This window comes from Rutilus rutilus (genome assembly GCF_951802725.1).
Source record: "Rutilus rutilus genome assembly, chromosome: 24".
NCBI lineage: Eukaryota > Metazoa > Chordata > Actinopteri > Cypriniformes > Leuciscidae > Rutilus > Rutilus rutilus.
This window is the reverse complement of record NC_140228.1, coordinates 8044080-8064872: the sequence shown is the minus strand read 5'-3', so window position 1 is coordinate 8064872 and position 20793 is coordinate 8044080. Positions and strand designations below refer to the sequence as shown.

Here is a 20793-nt window from a genome sequence, read left to right as displayed (position 1 = left end):
AGCGCTTTAAGTAAAAGAACTTGGCAATTGCAGCAACATATTTACAGTCTATCACTTTCATTATGAAATAAAACGTTTTCATAAAAATACCAGAAAAATGCCATAGATTTGGCAACATCTTAATAAGCCTGTATACACAGAGGATTAATTTTTGGCATGAAAAACATGCCCGGTAAGACCAATGTGACCTAAAGTATTTCATTCTAGAATTATTTTCTTCCATTTTTTTCTTTCAGAAGATTCAGGGGTGTGAATATTTTTGCTAAAAAAATTGAGCAAATGTTTTATATTTGATACATTCTCATATAATGAATTTTTTTCTATTTTATTTGTCAATTCGTTTTTTTTATTTAGTTTAGTTATTGTATGTTTTTACATTATATTCTGTTTGTTTGTTTTCTAGTTTCTGTAAATTTTAGATTTTTTGTGTTAACATTTTTGATGCAATTGTTGTGAGCAGATGTTTTAGACTTATATTTTATACGTTCTCATAATATTTTTTTAGTTTTCTACTTCGTTTTTATTTTTTATTTTATAGTTTACATTTTTTTATTTACATTTTTATGTTTAGCTATTGTTAGTTTTTCAGTGCAGCTGGGTTTTACTGAAACTAAAAATTGACATTTTGACAAAATTTTTTTTTTTTTTTTTAAATCATAAATTTTTGGTGATTTTATTTTAATATTAGTACATTTTTTGGTCATAAAAAAAAATATTTTTAGTGTCAGTTTATACCTGTTATGTTCACAGCTGAGGGTGAGTGATGTTTGGACTAGGAAAATGAGGAAACATGATGATGGTAAAGGCAGATGAACACAAAAATGCTCTGGGGAAATATGTTCAAATGTGTTTATTGATCAATGAAATGGATCGTCAACAGATACATCACAAATACAGGGATACAGACAGAATGAAAAAAGTATAAACATGTTTTTCAGACTTTGTTTCCTTAATTTGGAATCGTTTAACATAATCAGGATGGCAAGATGATAAACAGGATGATGAGGATGATTGAGAATAGCAGAGATGCTGATGAGTTTGAGGAATTAAGATCATGATGATATGTCGCAAAGCCAACAGAAAACCACATCCTTTCTAAAGTTACAGAAACTGTAAACATGAATCAGGGTCTAGCACCAACATGTAGCCGATGGACGGCACAACCTTTGACACCTGACTTAGCTTTAGCTTAAGGCCTTCACAGAACACACAGGAAATATATATATATATATATACGCAAGCCTTACTTCCACTCCATGCACCATCGCGGCTAGTGCTACATAAGCGCAAATACATTATTCCTGCACGGACCATAGTCAAATCAAGTGTAAATCCATAAGGTCTAAAATAATAACAGCACCAAAAGATTACAGGATGACGCTCACCAGTGTAGGTCCAGTTAGCACCACAGGTTCTGTCGGCTAGACAGAAAACTTTCAGAGAGAGAGAGCAGACTTACTGTTCTTACACCAAACACACAGAACCACAGATTAGCTTCTTAGCTAATACACATTAGCGCTGCACGCACGTCTGTTGGACATTTCTCACAAAGGACGATCAACTAGTCGACTAGACATGCAAAAACTACTTTGATTGGTTCAAATTATGGGTTTAATCAGACGGTTTAGTATTTTTGTTGCGGTTTTAGAAGATTAATTTACAGACGCAGACGGTTTTAGCACACTGAGCTTTAGCATGGTAACTAATTTAGATTTTCAACATGCTAAAACGTAGCTTCCATTGAAAAACTAATTCACCACCACCTGCAATAAATTTCAAGAAAATGATTGTCAGATGAATATATATTTTACTAATATAATGTGATTATTAATATTGTAATTTTTTTTATATTTTATGTACACTACCATTAAAAAATTTAGGGTCAGGAAGAATTATAAAAAAAAAATTCAAAGAAATGCAACAAGGACATAGACATTTTTTATCATTTGATTATAATTATAATATTTTTATTTGATAAAAAATATTATGGTTTGCAGATATTAATCAGCAGAAATGCTTTCAACATTTATAACAATGATTTCTGTAGGATCATGTGACACTGAAGACTGGAGTAATGATGCTGAAAATTCAGCACAGGAATAAATTACATTTTAAAATATCAAATACAATGTCAAATACAATTTTCTTTTTTATTATTGTAATAATATTTAGGATTTGTACTGTTTTTAATCAAATAAATGTAGCCTTGGTGAGCATAAGAGTCTTCTTTTAAAAATATAGTAAAAAATCTTACCAACCCCTAACTTTTCAATTGTAGTCTACATGCAACTTTTTTTTTTTTTTTGCCTTGCCTTACATCTCGCCGTTTTTCTGTCATTGGGTTTTAATGTGTCGTCACGTTAAAACTTGAATTTTGAAAACTTAAATATTTAAGGAGCTGTATGTAAGATTGTGGCCAAAACTGCTACTGCAATCACTTTCAAATTACTGTAGAGCGGTGTATCCCCTCCCCCTCCCCCCTGACTCGAGGTTGCCAGATAGGCTGCAGGATCCAGCACGAACGTTTGTAGCTGCAGCTGTGGTAACTAGAGCTGAGCTGGCAACCCGGATGCCAAAACACTACTGACTTCGTGATTGGTAGATAGGTGGAGGGTGGGGCTTCAGGCCAAAACACAACATGACAACATCAACATCAGTTGAGGGCTGCAACTTCTCTTTTTAAATGACAATATCCTGGCCGGACTACTGTTGTCAGTGATATAAGTATTTGAAATGAACATGATTTCTTAATGTCTAGTGACATATCAGGGCCATTTTATGATTAATTGAAATACATTTCTTACATGCAGCTCATTTAAAAATTTATTTTGAGATCCCTGCATTGTTCCTGTTGCGCTCCATCTAGCCATTTTTGAACGCAAGAACGCAGCCTACAGTATGTGAACGCCTCGCATTAAGACACACATCTGATTGGTGTCTAGTGGACATAAACCCTAATAAATCCTGACTAACTAGTCGACTAGTCATTCAGACAACCCACAAATAGATGATTTTGAAAATATGTAGTTTTGCACATCAACATTGCTGGTCGGTTCAGAGTGATTAAAGCGTTTGAAAAGCAGTAAAAGTTTCCCACAGACAGTAATTCAGGCCATTTACTGCTTTAATCTCTCATCTTAGTCATTATGCTCACAGTAACCATGTCCGCAGTGATCTTGCTGAGCTAGATTTGATTTGGAACATAGATGGCAGTTGATGCCCGAGCTGAACTCATCCACCATGGGCCGTGTCGGTCTCTGTTTACTTTTGCACTTGGCGAGTTCTAAACGCCTCTGTTCACCGCCGTCTCATATTTTATGCTCTGATTTTTATCATACTAGCTAAATATAACCACAGGATACACACCACCTCCACGATACTCGATTTTTGTATTATTTAACGATTGCCTTTTCCTCTCAGTTGTTTAAGGCAGACTTTTGTTTGATCGGTTGGGATTCTGGGAAATGTTCAGATGTGATCATGCATATGTGCACACACACACACACACACACACACACACACACACACACACACACACACATACACACACACACACACAGAGAGTAAGAAAGAGAGAAGATAGAACCCTTACAAAAAAGTACTGTAGTGGTACCATGGTATCAGACGGTAATATTATGGTCATTTTGAAATATACCATGGTACTGGATTTTATGTAACATTGTATTTGCATGGTACTTCCAAGAATATCATGGTACTACCATAATACATATCTAAAATACCATGGTACATGTTCAGAATACCATGATAAAATGTCAAAAATGCCTTGGTAGGTATTAAAAGTACCATGTCGAATGTCCAGGAGGCCATGCATGGTACCATGCACAAAAAAACAGGGTAGTACCATGGTCAAATCTTTTAAAATATAGTAGTGCCATGTCCAAAATACCATCTTATGTCTAATGTCTAAAATTCCATAGTAGTACAATGGTAAAATGTTCAAAATACCATAGTGGTATGGTGCCATGTCCAAAATACCATAGTAGTACCATGGCGCCATGTCCAAAATACTGTGGTAGTACCATGGTAAAATATCCAGAATGCCATGCATGGTGCCATGTCCAAAATACCATGGTAGTACCATGGTAAAATATCCAGAATGCCATGCATGGTACCATGTCCAAAATACCGTAGTAGATACCATAGTAGTAGTATGATGGGACCATGATTAAATGTCATAGTAAAATGTCCAAAATACCATGGTAGTATCATGGCACCGTGATCAAACGTCATGGCACAATGTGCAAAATACCATGGTATTATCCCATTTCATGGTACTTATGCTCAAAATACCATGGTACATTTTTGTAAGTGAAAGAAAGGAAGAAAAGAACTGCGTCGTTACCATGGCAACACCATAGTGCTTTGATACTGAAATATTACAATACTAAAATACTATGGTATTACCATGATATTTTTTGTAAGTTTAGAGAGTGGATGTTTATATATTCCCAGACTTAAAATATATGTAAAGTAAATGTGAACAAATCGCTAAAAGGCATTTTAATCATATACTGATTAATTTATTAAGTCTGTCAGGACGGTTTGTCCCAAACCGAGTCATGAAGTACATGAACTTGAAGAATGTCCCATGTTTTTCCTTTTTTTTTCTTATTAAAACAATGAAAAAGGAAAGAAAAGAAAAAAAAGCATTGATACAGACACACATTCAAACACTGCTTGCCAGAAACACGCACATAGTTTCCTTTAGATGGCGTTGCGTTTTCTCTCGCATCTAAAGGAAACGTTCCGGATGACAGCTTAGCACTTTAAGTACCACTTTAAAGTTGAGGTTGAGACCATTCGGTTTGTTCAAATGTACCAAACAAACAAACATATAAAATGTTAACGCAAGCAAATAACTGTATGTTCAAACATCCGTTCGATGCGAAGGACCGATCTAGAGTTCGTGAACCGAACTGAGAGTTCTGACTCCGAGCCCGATCCCATTGCAGAAACTTCCGATCACAAGCGATGGTGAAACGTTACATGATATATATCCTTGATTTTCTTCTCGGTTGATAATAAAGACACAGGACTGGATGTGAATGCTTGCATACACTTTTGAATCAAGCGCTGTCCTGAGTTGCTCTGGTGGTTCTGGTTCATACTTCAAGGTTCTAGGATCCCATCCAGACCTAAAAACAAGGCAGTTCGAAGGAAATTACATGCTTGAACAGCAACCTTTCGTAAAAAAAAAAAAAAGGGAAGATACGAATTCTCAAATCTCTGTCCGTGCAAAACACGACCAAACGAGTGAGCGTTAAGCACGATAACGGTTCAAGCTCTTCCTTTGCAGTTGCAATTCCACCGTCGGACGGACAAAAGCAGAATAAAATATTGGTCGTTGCAGTGGCTTGGTCTTCCCTCTGTTTTGACTGATATGCTTCATGTTAGGCAGAGGTTAAGGAGTCCCGTCCTGGCTTCAGGCGACCCTGCAGTGCAGCCCCTGGCGAAAATGAGGTTAACCACCATCTCTGATCTCAAAGGGAGCAAAGCAATATTGCACTGCCTTTCCGACAGACGAACGAAAGCGGTGCTCGAAAACGAACGAATAAACTAAAACAAAAGCAAACAACACAATCCATAATTAAGGCTGTTAAAAATATTGCAGAATATTTTGGCCCCTGTTTTGAGACAGACTGCCACAACAGTCAAAAGTTCCCCCACTACATATCACTGCAAAATAAAGAGCAGGAAGGAAAAAAAAAAGATGTATAGAAAAGAAAAAAAGATCCTCTTTGGAGAGATTTATTTGGTTTGGGAGTGCTTTAAAGGGAATCGTGAATATCTCTGAAAATCAAATCGAAGCTAAAAATCGGCTCCTGCGACAACGTTTTCATATTTTTTTTTTTCGTGTTTTCAACGTGCACTTGTAAAACCTAAACGTATAGCAATCAGCGATTTCCATGTGGAACAGTGGCACTGGACGTCGCAATGCACCGTGGGATCCTTGCAGTCCTACAGCGGGTGCACCGGGGCCAATGAGAGAAGAGAAGGGGGTTTTTAGGAGAAATGCGCCCCTCATCTCCTGGAGAGGGGAGTCAAAGCAAAGGCCCTCGCTGTTCTCCTAGAGCGAGACACAGGTCGAGAGCCAAAGTCCGCAAGTTTGGGGTGTTACACCACGGTCTTGTGGCTGTCAGACTCACACCCACTCCTGCATGGAGCGTTTACAGTACAGTATGTGCCGGGGCGTCCCCTTCCTCTTGAACTGAAAGACGGTGTAGATCAACACCAGCAGGCAGAGCGCCAGGACGCAGGGAATGACGATGGCGATGGCTTTGACCGTGCTGGCTTCACTGTCCAGTTTAATCACGACGTCCTCGTCATCCGTCGGCTGCAGGTCGGGGTCGATGGGCGTGAGGTCGCATCCCATGAAGTCTTTCAGGATAGAGCGAGGGTAGCCCGGCTCCACCCGCAGCCTGTGGTTGTTGAACTTCCAGTATTCTTTACCCTTGTAGAAGTACGTGAAACCTGCAAAGCATCGACACGGGAGACATTTGTTAGATGCTTTTATATTTATATTGGATATTTAATTCATGCCCATTTCCACCTTTTTTTTTGCTACGTTTGCGGACATGTAAATGTAATCTTTAGCAAATCTCAAATTGAATATCTTTTTTATACATAATATTGTGATGCCTAAATTCACTTGTAGCATTGAAATGTATTGATTTGTTGTTGAATTACATTTTTAAGATAGATATAGATATATATAGAGAGCGATTTTTATTAGGGCTGTGATATATGTGTGTGTGTAAATATATATATATATATATATATACACACACATACACACATATATTATATAAACAAACTTTTATGTTAGATGTGATTAATCGTGATTAATCGATTGGACAGCACAAATTTTAGTATAATTTAATTTTATATTTTTATTTCATATTAAGTTTAAAAAAAAAAATTAGATTTTTGATTGAATACATTGATTTTGGTTTTGTAAGTAATTGTAAAATCTAAAAATATTTAGGTTTTATTTTTATTTTTTATTTATCAATCATTTTATATAATAGTTTATAATTAAATTTTTTTGTTAGATATTTGTTTTTTTTATAAAAAAAAATGTTTAATTCATTTTTCATATTTAGCATATAGCATTTTCACTTTCCTCTCAAAAGTTGATAAACCTATTCATTTTGCAGATTTATTTAATTTAATGTAATTATACTTTTTCCAAAACCAGAAGTTCAGGTCTGCTGGAATAGACGTTGAGCCATGGTGCACCTGTGGGGGATGCAAGTTCCAACCTGACATTTATCCTGACCCCACATCTCCCCAATAATTTCCTGTCACTTTTCCACTAAATCTGTTTAATAAAGAGTCTAAATCCTTGACATAAAAATGGTCCATACTGGAACAGGGGCTCGGTGTGATTTGAAAGACACTAAACCAAAGAGAAAGGCTTTTCGTAAGACCACTGTGTTATCGTAAAATCTATACTCGCAATAAAACAGGACTAGAGCTGAAGAAAAAAGAAAAGCTGTCCTTTCCGATCTCCCCATGATCGGCTGGCCATGATGACACATAATTAGGGTCAATTTTCTCTTCTCTGTCTCGCCCACAGAGGCCTTTTGGGTAACGTGCAGAGACAGGGCTGAAAGAAAGCCCACAATCACTTTCAAACTGTGGTTAGCCAAACAATTTCCCTGGAATATCAATCCACCCTTCACGCTCAGATGATCGCCTGCGTCCACGGGCAAACCTGGCACCGAGGCTGGGTACAGATGGCATGTGTCTGGCTGTCGACCTGCGGGCCTGCAGCTACGGACTGAACTCATGCAAGACGAGAGCTCATACAAAGATTCACACTTGTCCTGAAATGCACAACCCTTCATAACTGAGTTCTTGTACAGAATGAATACAGGGCAGTGTAAATGAGAATTATACTGATTTAAACTGCTTCACAATAGATTCTGTATCATATGCAGTATAATATCAGATGCTGTGTTGTGTTCTGCATGGGTTGATTGTAGTTTATGCTTTAAAAAAAAAAAAACATTTTTAACTTTAGTGTGTAATGTTGTTGTTTTGCATGAAAAAGGTCTACAAAGTTACACAGCACAAATCCACTCCAAAGGGAGTTATTCTCTATATCAGTGCGCACCGTTTCTGAACTCCCCGAAACGCCTCGTTTGTAGTCTTGAGTTTTATTCAGGGAACAAACACATCACAATATTTCTCATTTAAATAATTCCCGGCCGACGCTAAAAAGGGGGTGAGTTGCTTTAGTAGTGTGTTGAAACTCGCAGTTATGACAAAGGGAGTGACATTTCCAGAACAAGCTTGAAGTGATTGACCAATCACAACACACTGGTCCAGCTGACCAATCAGAGCACATTGTGTTTTTCGGAAGGAGGGGTTTCATAGAGACCAGAACTGAACAGAGCGTTACTGACAGACTGGGAAGAGAGGTGTCGCCTGCAACAATGTGAAAATATGTGAAAACTAATGTGAATTTTGAACATTAAAGCATTAATACCTATTCTAGTAGACCCCAAAAACAAATTCAAGACTTAATAGGTCATCTTACAATTAGTTATCTCACCAGTCCTTATTTACGGTTTGTATGTTTATATTTTTTGTTGGTTTTGGTTATTTTTATAGCATATCATTTTCATATTATTTTCTTCTGCCATAGCAACTTTTTCTTAACTGTTTTTTTTTGTTTGTCCCAAATTCGGATCGTATTTCTTTACCTAATTCTTTTTCTGCCATTTTTGCCTTTTTTTATTCAGAATATAGTGAAGAAACGGCAGGAATTTATGGGAAGATGACGAGGCCATGCTTTGGGAAATGTTGCAAGCCGGATTCAAACTCCTGTCATCTGCATGAGCACCACAGCAGTAACCACTAGCTCACATTTCTGACAAGATGCTCAATTTTACTCAGCATATCAAATCATAATCTAATTAAAGGTTTAGCTGACTTCAAATGAATATTTCGTTACCATAGAAGTGGTCCATATGACTTGTGTATGACATTTTCCATGCATTATATTCGAAAGTAGAACAGGGAAGGGAAAGGCGAAAGAAAAGTTTCCGTCCTTATTGAAGAAACAGTCATACGAAACAGGGGAACAACAATGAGGGTGAGTAAATGATTTGAGTGATTTTAAAGTTTCACATTAAAAGCCTTTTTAAAATGGCTAACAACTTAATTTGACTGAATTGCATTAAAGATTATAAAAGATGAACCATACCGTTAGCTTTGTCCACAAATGCTCCCTGTGGAGAATCCGGAACACCCTTCCATACTGTGATGGACTTGGGATAACCAGGATCCATCGTTCTCATGTCTTCGTTATATCTCCAATACCTGCATATAGTTAAGTAGAGAAGTTACACACACACACACACACACAGATGAACGCTCACATGCTGTGCACATACCTATCTCCTTTGAAGAAGTAGGTCTTGGCTACGTCCTCCCACCAGACGGCTGTCTCTATACTCTGAGCTGGCATGCCGTTTCCAAACATTGAGATGTCCTGGGGGTATCCAGGCTGTAGTATTGTGTCCTTGAACACCCAGAACTGCTTCCCTAGAAGAAGCACAAGAACAAAGGAGAAATCAGGGGATTACAGTGTTCAGCCCAGGGTACATTTTCACTGGGCCAAATGAGAGTGCTCAGTGATTTAGCTCAGTCAAAGGAAGAAAATGTAAATCATAGTTTCTATAAATTCTCTTTGACTTGCTGATTTGTTCAAGTGTTGCTCCACTTACGGCTGAGGGATAAGTTGAATTTGGACTATATATTGATTATAAATACTGGTGATTTGAATGCACTTTTTAGTTGGCTATTAAACCTTTGTTATTGATTGCATTGTGATTCTTCCTGGGACATTAATATAAGAGTGTTGACAAAAATAGTGTTATTCCTATTTAGTGAATAACAGGAAAATATGCCTTGATTGACTGTACTGTATTTACTATAACGGCTGTTTGGCTGAAATATTGATAATTATATATATATATATATACAGTATATCACACACAATAAACATTTTATAGCAATGTGTAATATCTATATATAACATAACCAGTAGAAATGTATTACTGACTGATTTTGTCAGTTTTACTGAGTTTTAAATGTACATTTTACTTTAAAATGTTTAATACATTTTAATTTCTCTACATTTTTAAGACAGTAGATGGACAGTAGTATTTTTAAGACACTAGCAATTATTACTAAATATTACAGCAAGTACAGTATTATGGCAAATACATACACACACATATATCTATATATATGCATGCATGTATATATGCATGTATATATTTAATCAATATTTGCATGTATATACTGTATATTTATTTATATATAATATCAATATTTGATATATAAATAACACATTTTTCTTAAATATATACTATGCATGTGTGTATTTATATATACAAAATAATTATACACAGTACACACATTTATATTACGTAAACACACATTTTTATTAGGGATGCGATTAATCGTTGCCCAGCACTAATATATATAGATATATGTCTATTAAGAATATTACAATGCAAATTATTGTAATTTTAATTGTACTTTTTTATTAATTTTAAGTCAGTAGACAGATTGTAGCATAATGTATAAATTCTTTACAGTTATATATACTGACTTTGATTAAAAATTTTTTTATATATATATATATCACACACACACACACATACTGTATATGTGTCTGGAAAAACTTGAGTGTGAGGATGACCGTAATCATATTTCCTGATAATTTGACACTGAGGTTATTGATACGGAATCCCCAATATTTACATCATTTCCAGATAAATGTCCGCTTCAGCAAAACCAAACATTCAATTTCACAGCCCAGGCACTTCCTGTTTGCTTTTAATTACCGTGACCGGGCCTTTGACCGTACGTCTGCCACTGTTACTCAGACCTGACATGTTAATGCCTTCACGTTAAGATGTCAGTGTGTGTTACAGGGGTGCAGCGCTGACCCTCTGAGCTCAGGAAACCCTCTGTGATGCATGTCCACAGTGGACGGGGTTAAGGGTGTCCTGGTTTGTTTGGAGTCCGAGGGGTCAGAGGAGGACAGGGCCGTCATTTTCTCTGGAAGAGGAAATGCCTGTCACGTCACCTGGCTCTTTCTCATGACCCTCTCAGCGGGGTCAGCGTCTCTGTGCCAACCAGAACCCTCCGACAGGGCCGACGAGTGCAAGAGAGCTCGAGTGTCTGTGTTTTGCCAGTGATCGTGTGAGTATGCGGAAGTGAAATTACAGGATGATTTTGTTGTAAATGTTGGCTTGAGGTCAATGCTATCCAGAGCAACACATTTAAACTTCCAGATTTGGCCATGCTTTCTGACCTACTTAAATGCTGAGAGGTCAGTGTAAGCGATCCTCACCGTGTGCTGCTTTCTACCAGCAATGAGTGTGAAAACATGTGTTTATTTGTTTCCACATGGACCACACACACTGTGTATGCACTACCCCATGGGTAGGAAAATCACAAACGTGATAACTTTATAATCTCAATCCAAACAGCCTCAAGGTGAATTCAAACATTTCTCATCAAAACCTTATTATCCGATTCACATTTATTTATTTAATTATAATATATATTTATATGATTATTTAACAGCATTTGTTTTATTTTATTAGTTTGAAAGCAGCTCTATCTCCTAGATTACTACTATGTAATGTCAAATATTGTCTAATTTGTGACTCATGTTTTTTTCTCCTCTAACGAATTTAAAGAGAAAACTATTAATTTTGCTGCCTATTGATGCATTTCTGCCTCAGAGTAAAAAAAAAAAATCTAAATGTAATTATTTCTTACAATTGTAGGATTTTTAGGAGAAAAATCTGGGACAAAGTTGATCCGGAAAGCTTGCGCAATCACACAGCAAAACACAGAAACAACTGGTACATGTTCCATCCATCCATAATTCAATCCATCCCTCTCTTTTTCCTTGCTCTCTGTGAGGTGTACAGGCAAATAAATAATTAAGATGACAGGCATGGTGGGCTAAAAAGGTTCATTAAGCTCTCTGAACATGGGAGACCATTTGTCTAGTTGTCGAGGAACAAAAGCGTGTGTGTGTGTGTGTATTTGTCATTATCGCATTTGGCCCAGCCTCCTCTTTTTCTCTTTAAACTCTCTCTCTCTCTCTCTCTCTCTCTCTCTCTCTCTCTCTCTCTCTCTCTCTCAAAAAATGCACACATTGTGTAGATCCTAATAGTGTCATAGGCTAGTGATACAGACACAACTAAACATCTGAAGTGAATATTTATATTGTTTACACACAATATTCTCTTTTGATTCAGCTTACTGAGAAAATGAAGCCTAATTTTGTTTGCTTGTGAAATAAAGTCCATTTAGAAAAAAAAAAATTATTAAGGCATTATTACTTTCCGGTTTTAAATAATATGCAATTTTATTTGCATTACAGTTATAAGATACAGTTATATTTTAAATGCCTCTCTGAGCTGATATGCAATGGGAAAATGGAGAGGAGTGAGTTTGGAAAAGGCGGAATCGAACTCAATGGTGGGCGGAGTTAGTGTAAATAGCCTCTGCCAACAAGGTGGGCTATTGGCACTTGGTGTAAATTGACACTCCGGAATTTTAATCTCAAAAATAAGCTTTATTTTCATTAAGCAAAATATGAAATACAAAAAAAAAGATATAAAATGCATGTCTTTTCTTTTAGAATTTTGTGTAAAATATGACTCATGCTCTTGAATGGTTTTGTGAGATTCGCTCTTACACACATACATTCTCTTGTATTCACTAGATGAACTTCTAATGTTGTTATATTTAGAGGCAAACTGCCTCCATTTCCAGCAAGTCAGAAAACCGGCGTAGATAAACCCAGTGAGAGCCCTACAGCAGTTGACCTCTCTGTAGAAACCAGGTTAAGTCTCATCTTCACGCTGTTCCCTCACGATCTCTGAACTCAACTCGCCTCTTACGCTTGTAAACAAACTGCGAGAGGGACGTTGATCTGATGGGAAGAAATCTTACCTTTGAAAAACACAAATTTGCCCTTGCTGTTCTCATAGACGGCGTCAATCTTGGGTGGCAGACCCCTCCAGAAGACGTTGATGAGCATGGGGTAACCGGACATCACGACATTGTCCCTGACCCTCCAAAACCAGTGGTCCTTCATAGAGGGAAGATGATTGAAAGAGAAAAAAGACATAAAGAAACATTAGTTGCATGGCACGTTTCGGGGGGGTTACAGCTCCAGATGGATCCTATAAAGCTTAGCATGTTGTGTTTTTGGAGCGCAGAGTGGTCAATACAAGGCTTTAGAGGTTTTCTAAGAGGCTTTGTCTTGTAAACACCAGCTATTCTGTCATTGTTTTTGGGGGCGGAAAAGTATATTTTATTAAATCAAACCCAAACAGGCATCGTCCTACATGGAATAGTTTTATTTGTGGCCTCCTGGCCTTCACCTACTGTGTGCGGCCACAGCTGCCCTCACTTCCAGCTTCGGAAAATCCCGTCACACATCTACAGCTTTGATGTCTCCAAAGCTTGTTTAAACGTTGGTGGCAAAACAGACAATACCTCCGTCATCACCGTAACAATCGTTGCCTCCTGGGAAGTTCCTATATACGAGTCCAGAAATCAAAATAATGAGGGGACGTGCGTTCAAGTGAATAGAAACTGTGGGCAATTTCATATTTCTTTCTCTGTTGAACAGTTCCCATCAGATGCAGGAGGCTCTTTACTTTAGTCCTATAGTGAAGAGCAAATGATGCACATTAGGTGTGTAATTGATGTTCATCTGTGTTTTATCACTCTGCCACAGAGGATGATGGGAAATCAAGTCTGTCGCCTCATAAACCAGATAAACAAGTAGCATATTCTGCCAGGCTTTATCTCTATTCGCTGTAAACCTGTATGACTTTTTTGTTCTGTTGAATATATAATATTTTAATTAATATAAACAATCTTAAATATTATTTAAATTATGATACACAAATATTATATACACTGTAAAAAGTGAACAGTTGGATCAACTTTAAAAAATGACTTCAATTGGTAACACCTAAAGAAATTAAGTTTTCTCAACTTAAATTATCACGTTTTTCACGATAAAACGTGATAATTTAAGTTGAGAAAACTTAATTTCTTTAGGTGTTACCAATTGAAGTAATTTTTTTAAGTTGATCCAACTGTTCACTTTTTTTTCAGAAATGAGAATGGGTCTCATATATGTGCGTGTCATATTTAAATTATTATAAATAATCGTATATATTATTTAAAATATGATACAGAAATATATATCTTTTTAAATATTTATATATAGAAATATAATTTCAGAAATGAGAATGGGTCCCATAAATGTGCATGTCATATTTTAAATAATAAATAAGACTATTTAGAATAATTAAAATTATATAGGCTATAACAGTAAATAGTTTAAATAAAAAATACTATAATAACTATAATTATATATACACACACACACACACACACCCATGTATATGTATGTATATATATATGTGTGTGTGTGTGTGTGTAAATAATTCACATCAAATATAATATACATTTTTAATATTGTTATATTATAAACTGGATAAACGAGTAGCATTTTCTGCCAGGCTTTTCATCTGTTCGTTTCAAAGCTCTATGATTTTTTTTCATCTGCTGAACATAATTATTTTGTGTAGTGTAGCGCAGCTGGAAGATGATATTGACAACGTCACACGGATAGCAGCTTTTTCTATGAGAATTTCTGAGATACTTCGCTGTATCTCTCAGGATATAATTTAACAGCAAGCTTGAGCATAACAAATGGTTCGAGAACGACACCTCCATTATTCTTCAAGCACAGATTTGCTTCTCCTGACTAATCTTTTTGCAGCAAATTGAAGCATGGCATTTGACCATCAGTCTCTCTAAAACCGAGCGCCTCTTTCATTTCCTCCTGCTGTAAGACCCTCAGATGACATTTCTTCAGCCTGTGAATCATGCCTGGTCCTCACTCACAGTAGTTTGTACTTCGATTCCAGAGATGATTGATTTTTAATCATTTTAAAAATAATATTCCTGCATAATATTCCTCTAATTGTCATTTACACACCGACCAAAGGATTGTATACTTGGTTATTAAATATTTTTATTGTTCATCATTTCCACTCAAGCTGTGATTCTATCCAAAAGTGTAAAAATATTATTTAATTTAGTGTATTTATGGAGTGCTTGCTTTGAAATTGACCCAAACAAAGCAAGATGAAAAATATGGCTATTTTATTCTAAAATTTATATAAATACAACATCATTTGGGATGTGATGGAAATGATTTGTGCTGGAGATGCATGACTTGTGGTGGATGAATAGCCTATATATAGTACTTTTTAAACTAGAGAGAGTGTGAAAAGTGTGTTTCTTTAATGATACTATGAATGTGTAATCAGTTTCTTTTCCATTATCTGACACTATACACGACTGCACAAACACTCATTGAGAACTGCCATCCGCCCACAGCAGTCAGCAGGAGTCTTTAGGGAGTGAAAGTAGTATTCTGTGTCCTTGGAGAAAATACTGTAACTGCAAATGCATTGTGCAGATAAATCGAAGGCATTTTGGTCATTAGTGGCGTTTACTAATCAGATATCGCTGATGCTTTGGCTCGTAGTTTGGGTTGGTGATTTGGACAAACCCAAATTAAACTTTGGTGTGTAACTTTGTTTAGCACTAACTGTGTTTGTGCTAAAGACTTGAATGATAGCTAGCAAGCTAGCAATCACATACCAACGTGCTAACAGTGAATGGCTGCCCACTGCTCTGGATGTGTGTGTCCACGGTTTGCAGTGTGTGTGTGTGCTCTAACTTGGATGGGTTAAACACAGGCCTTCATTTCACTTCATAGCAACTGCATAGGAACACAAAGACAACATTGTGGCACAAAGTCACTTTTTTCTTTGCTTCTATATAAACTCCTACTTTTTCTCATCCTCCTCTTCTATCACAAAACCAGAGAAAGACAAACAAATCCAACTGGCACTATGTAATCACAGCAAGGCCCACACAGACAACAGTGACCTATGCCTCCCTGGAGGCACCACATTCATCTGCGTTTCATTATTGTTTGGCTACGAGAGAAGACACACTGTTGTGTGTGCGTTCACATTGCATAGCTTCGGTATTAAAATGGACTCCGACACACTAAATATTTATTGTCGGCATGAAACAGAAGTTGCGAACAAGACAAAATGTAGGGCTGGACTTGATTTTGACTCTTGGGAATTGATTGGATGGTTGTGGTTTGCTATTGGTCGATCTCATGTGAGTGACAGGTTGCCCCGCCCTCGTCCCAGTGAACACATCATCAGAGAAGAGATGTCGTTATTGTGATTGAAGGTTACGAGGGCACATGAATTTAAAAAAAAATGAATGATGTGCACAGATAAATCATTTATAATATGAATTGTCATTTTTGATTTCATGGTGAGCCTTCTAGAAGTTTTCAGCCTTTCTCATTAATTAAGGGCTGCCCGAATTATGTCCTAGTTCTTGTTACTTAATAACAATAACAATTCTAAACAGTAAATGTTAAATAGTAAAACATTTTGGCAGTTCTGTACAGTATATTGCATCTGTGAGATGAAATGTATGCTTAAAATGAGGGGTTGCATGAATTTTGGAGCTTAATAAATGGGTCACCGACCAAAAATGATTTCTGTTTTATTCTGTATGAAAGAGTGCCTTAAGTGACCCTCCGCACCTCATTTTTAGGAACAGTCACTCTCAGAGAGACCATTATCTGGTACAAGTTGGACTGTCTTCAATTTCAAATATCTTGAATTTATCTGTGTAACATGGAGGAGTGAAATGTTAAATATAATGTTGTAGTACAGCGGTAGGATTGGAGAAATTGCTAGGATCCGAGGCTCAGAACTTCTTGTGAAATCAGAATGGTTTAGTCTAGAGTCCTTCACTATATAGAGCTGGAATTGGGGTTTAAGTTATGATATAAGTTTGATATTTAATATATAAGTTTGAGGGTCAAAACCTACAGTAATGACAGAATTTTCATTTTTGGATGAACGTTTAATCAGACTTAAATCAGTGTAATATCTGATTCAAATTGTCTTTCATTTTTAATGGAATGATTAAGGAACCAGAATCTTTGGAGGCAGATCTTTAAATTTCTCATATTTCCTAACCCTAGGGAAATCTATCAATTAAATGTTATTTTATTGATTTTTCAGGAGCTCAGCATTAGGATGTGAATACGGATTGCACGCTCCTGGCGCGTTAGCCTGTTCAAATGAAGCCCACCGTAACAACCAGCCAATACTGAACGCTGGGCTGCGTGCGGGGAGACGGAGGGATGAGAGATGCATGGGAGAGATGAAAGCGCCACAAGCAGTGTGTGTGTTGCTGGGCAGGTTGAGAGCTCGCTGTTTCACAGTCTACAGATCCTTCACCGGACTGTGAAACTCTCCTCACAGGACTGGAGACTGGACGAGAGAGATCTGTCACCGGGCACAGGCTGAAACCGCATCAAACACCAGCGCTCAGGAGACGAGCAGTCAGTGGAGTGAGACAAACACAAACACACATACTTACAGAGAGAGAGAGAGTGGAGGAGGGAACTGACTGTTTATATTACTAGAGAAATGATAGAGAACAAAGTGTGCTTTTATTTACATTGGCAGAGATTGTACGTACAGGGTTTATAGACTTTAATTTTGACATTTAAAAAAAGCTTATTCAATTTGTTTTTTATTGTATATTTATAATAAATAAAATATATAATTTATTTTATATATATTTTTTTTTTCATGCATTATATAATTTTCATTATTTGATATATTATAGACTTTCATTTTGAGTTTCTTTTTAAAATGTAAGAAATAAAAGCTTTAATATTTATTATAAATATTACATATTGTATGTATTTATTCATATATTTATCATGCATTATATAATATTTATTATTTAATATACATTTTTAGTGCATTATTTTATAGACTTTAGTGTACAGACTTTCACTTTGACATTTAAAAAAGCTTATTTTTAAGATTTAAGAAATAAAAGTTTATAAAATTTTATATTTATATTGTATTTTTTTTATAAAATAAAAATGTATTTATTTATTTATTCATATATTTATCATGCAATATATAAAATGTATTATTTAATATATATTATTTGTATTGCATTATTTAAAAAGGTCAAACAAGCTAGATAATCTAGTTGTCCTGTAGGTCAATGATATATTTATAGATCTGATTGTATATATGATACCAATTAAGATATTTAATCACCAAAATAATGCATTTGAATCATTTTCATTTGGATTTTTAAAAAAAATGTATTCATATAAATATGATTAATTAATCAGCATATCATTTTAGATATATATATAATTAAATGATTATATTGACCTAGTAATTGTTTTCAAGTGGTTGGAAGAAATGATCTGGTATCAAACTTGATGATTATGGATCAGTCAGTGTATTCCTACAGTTAAATATATTGTCGACCTCCTCATCTTTCAGCCAATCAGGTCTTCCGGCAGACTTTGAGCGTTTTACTGCACAGAAATATGTTTGTGTTATTGTCTAACCGCGATGATAGACTACTCCAGCGTGCGAGAGAGCGAGCGGCTGAGCGAGTAAGTGAGGAAATGTAACAGCATTCATGATAGATTTTGTTTTCCCAGAGGCGTCTGCTGTGGAACTGGGAGTGGATACCAAGTGACAAGATTAGAGCCCAACAAAAACCCTCTTCAAGTGGAATAAATTCACACGTCAGTTTGAGTTTGGCTATTCAGAAAGCAAGAAACTTTCTGTAAAGTCCTGACAAATGAATTCCATCTATTTTTAAACAGAGAAAAAATATACACACAACAAAAACACTGGCTGTGTGTTAAGTGAGAGCACAGTACATCTTTGCTGTGGCCTTCAGAGACACAGATCAGAGAGCTACAACACAACTATTGGGTTCAGTCTCTATTAAAGTGCATCTCCTCAAGATCCGTTAGAGAGAATCAACATTTTCAAAAAGAGTTCCCGTTATTAATCTGTTAAAGTTGTATCTTCTGCAAACCTATTTTAGTTCCCCTGTGTGCACTTAGTGGACATCAGTTCGTAACTTCTCTATGTTTGTTCTCATTTCAGTTTATAGACTTTGACATTCATGGATTTTGGGGTCATCACCTTTCTGAAAGCCTACTGAGAACATAAGCTACAGGTAAAAAATAAATTGTCATAAATCTTATATTCTAAAAAAGATTTAATATTACGTATATATCTTTCATACATTGTAGTGTGCATATATATATATATATATATATATATATATATATATACACACACAGTAAAACATTATGTAAAAAATGTATGTATTTATTTACCATTCAAAAGTAAACTATTTTAATATATTCTATAATTTTCAGCATCATTCCTCCAGGCTTCAGTGTCACATGATCCTTCAGAAATCATTCTAATATGATGATTTGCTGCTCAAGAAACATTTATGATTATTATGAAGTTTCAAATCAGTTGTTCTGCTTACTTTTTTGTTTGGAAACGTGATACTTTCTCACGATTCTTTAAAGAATAGAAAGTTCAAGAAAGAAAGAAAGTTAAATGTCTTTAATTCAATGTATATAAATAAAAGTCATGACAATGACATATGTGATAGCGATGTGCAAATCTATAACAAATCTATAAATATTATTAATACTAATGTTTTGTCGATGTACTTCAATACTGATCCTAAAGAAAAAGTAGTCTTCTGTTCCTATGGTTACTTTTGTACTCTGAATAACATGTGATTATGATATGTAATTACATGACGTTATTCGAAAATGCTGTTCCCTACATCGTATGTAGAACTACTAAACAGTTTAGTGTATCTGCTTTCCATGAGCCTCCCTTTCTCTTTTTCAGCTGGTGAGGTTCAAGCTTTCATTAGTAGGGTCAGAGCCTGATAATCCACACAGTGATTGCTAACGCTCAGCTCTTTTGATACACTGAACTATCACACTAGAGCTTTAAGGATTCATTGAAGGCAGCTCTCAGGTTCAGCGAGCAAAGAAAAGCTCATTGGCTCTGACTAATAGGTCACTTTCCTTCAGCACAAGCTCAAGAGAACAAAGAGAAAACACCCACACACTGAAACGTTTCCTGCGGCCGCCACGTGTGTGTGTGTGTTTTTGTCAGCGGAGGCTGCCAGCGCTCTAAACACAGTGTTGAAGCAGCAGTTATGAGACCATAAGCTTGAAATTAGCTCATTTCATATTGACATTAAGAATCTGTGTGTATGTTTGGAGTGTTTCAGACAGATACTGTATGTCTTATTCTTTCGCTTACCTTGAACACGAACATCTCCCTCCTGAGGATGGCAAGCGTGTTGAAGCCGCCGTCACAGATGTCTGGCTTAGCGTTCGGGTGCGCTGGTTTGTCACCGGTCGGTATTCGGGGAGGACGCGTCTGCCTGTCGTTTTTGCGTGGATCTGCGGGAGGGTGCGAGCGGACGGGTGGGATCGTGGGTAGAGGTCTCGTGGGCTGAGGAAGTTTATCTGGAGGTCCTGAAGAGAGAGAGAGAGAGATGAGGGTCATTAAACACCAATATTTTAGTTTTTAGTGATTTTTTTGTCATAATTAAGGGTGTTTGTAGCCATTTTGGTCTCATACTAAGAAGTATTTAGACTGTAAACTATATTAATGTGCCATGCTGCTTGTCATGGCTTGCTAATGTACTATATTACTTGCCGGAATTATTAACAATAATAGGTTACATTTTATGATTCATTGAATATTGTGTTTG

At 36.2% G+C, this 20793-nt stretch overlaps 1 protein-coding gene across 3 annotated transcripts in view; it reads right to left on the bottom strand.

The window, feature by feature from the left end:
* Positions 1 to 835: 835 nt before the first annotated feature.
* mmp16a (matrix metallopeptidase 16a (membrane-inserted)) overlaps positions 836 to 20793 on the bottom strand; it is a 59437-nt gene continuing 39479 nt past the window's right edge. For all 3 annotated transcript variants that reach the window (XM_084398604.1, XM_084398602.1, XM_084398603.1), the window contains 5 exons: positions 20337 to 20554; positions 13021 to 13159; positions 9426 to 9576; positions 9236 to 9351; positions 836 to 6492 (listed from right to left, as the gene is read on the bottom strand). In XM_084398604.1, the coding sequence (XP_084254730.1) occupies positions 6164 to 6492; positions 9236 to 9351; positions 9426 to 9576; positions 13021 to 13159; positions 20337 to 20554 (953 nt within the window). In that variant the 3' untranslated portion in view covers positions 836 to 6163. The remainder of the gene's footprint in view (positions 6493 to 9235; positions 9352 to 9425; positions 9577 to 13020; positions 13160 to 20336; positions 20555 to 20793) is intronic.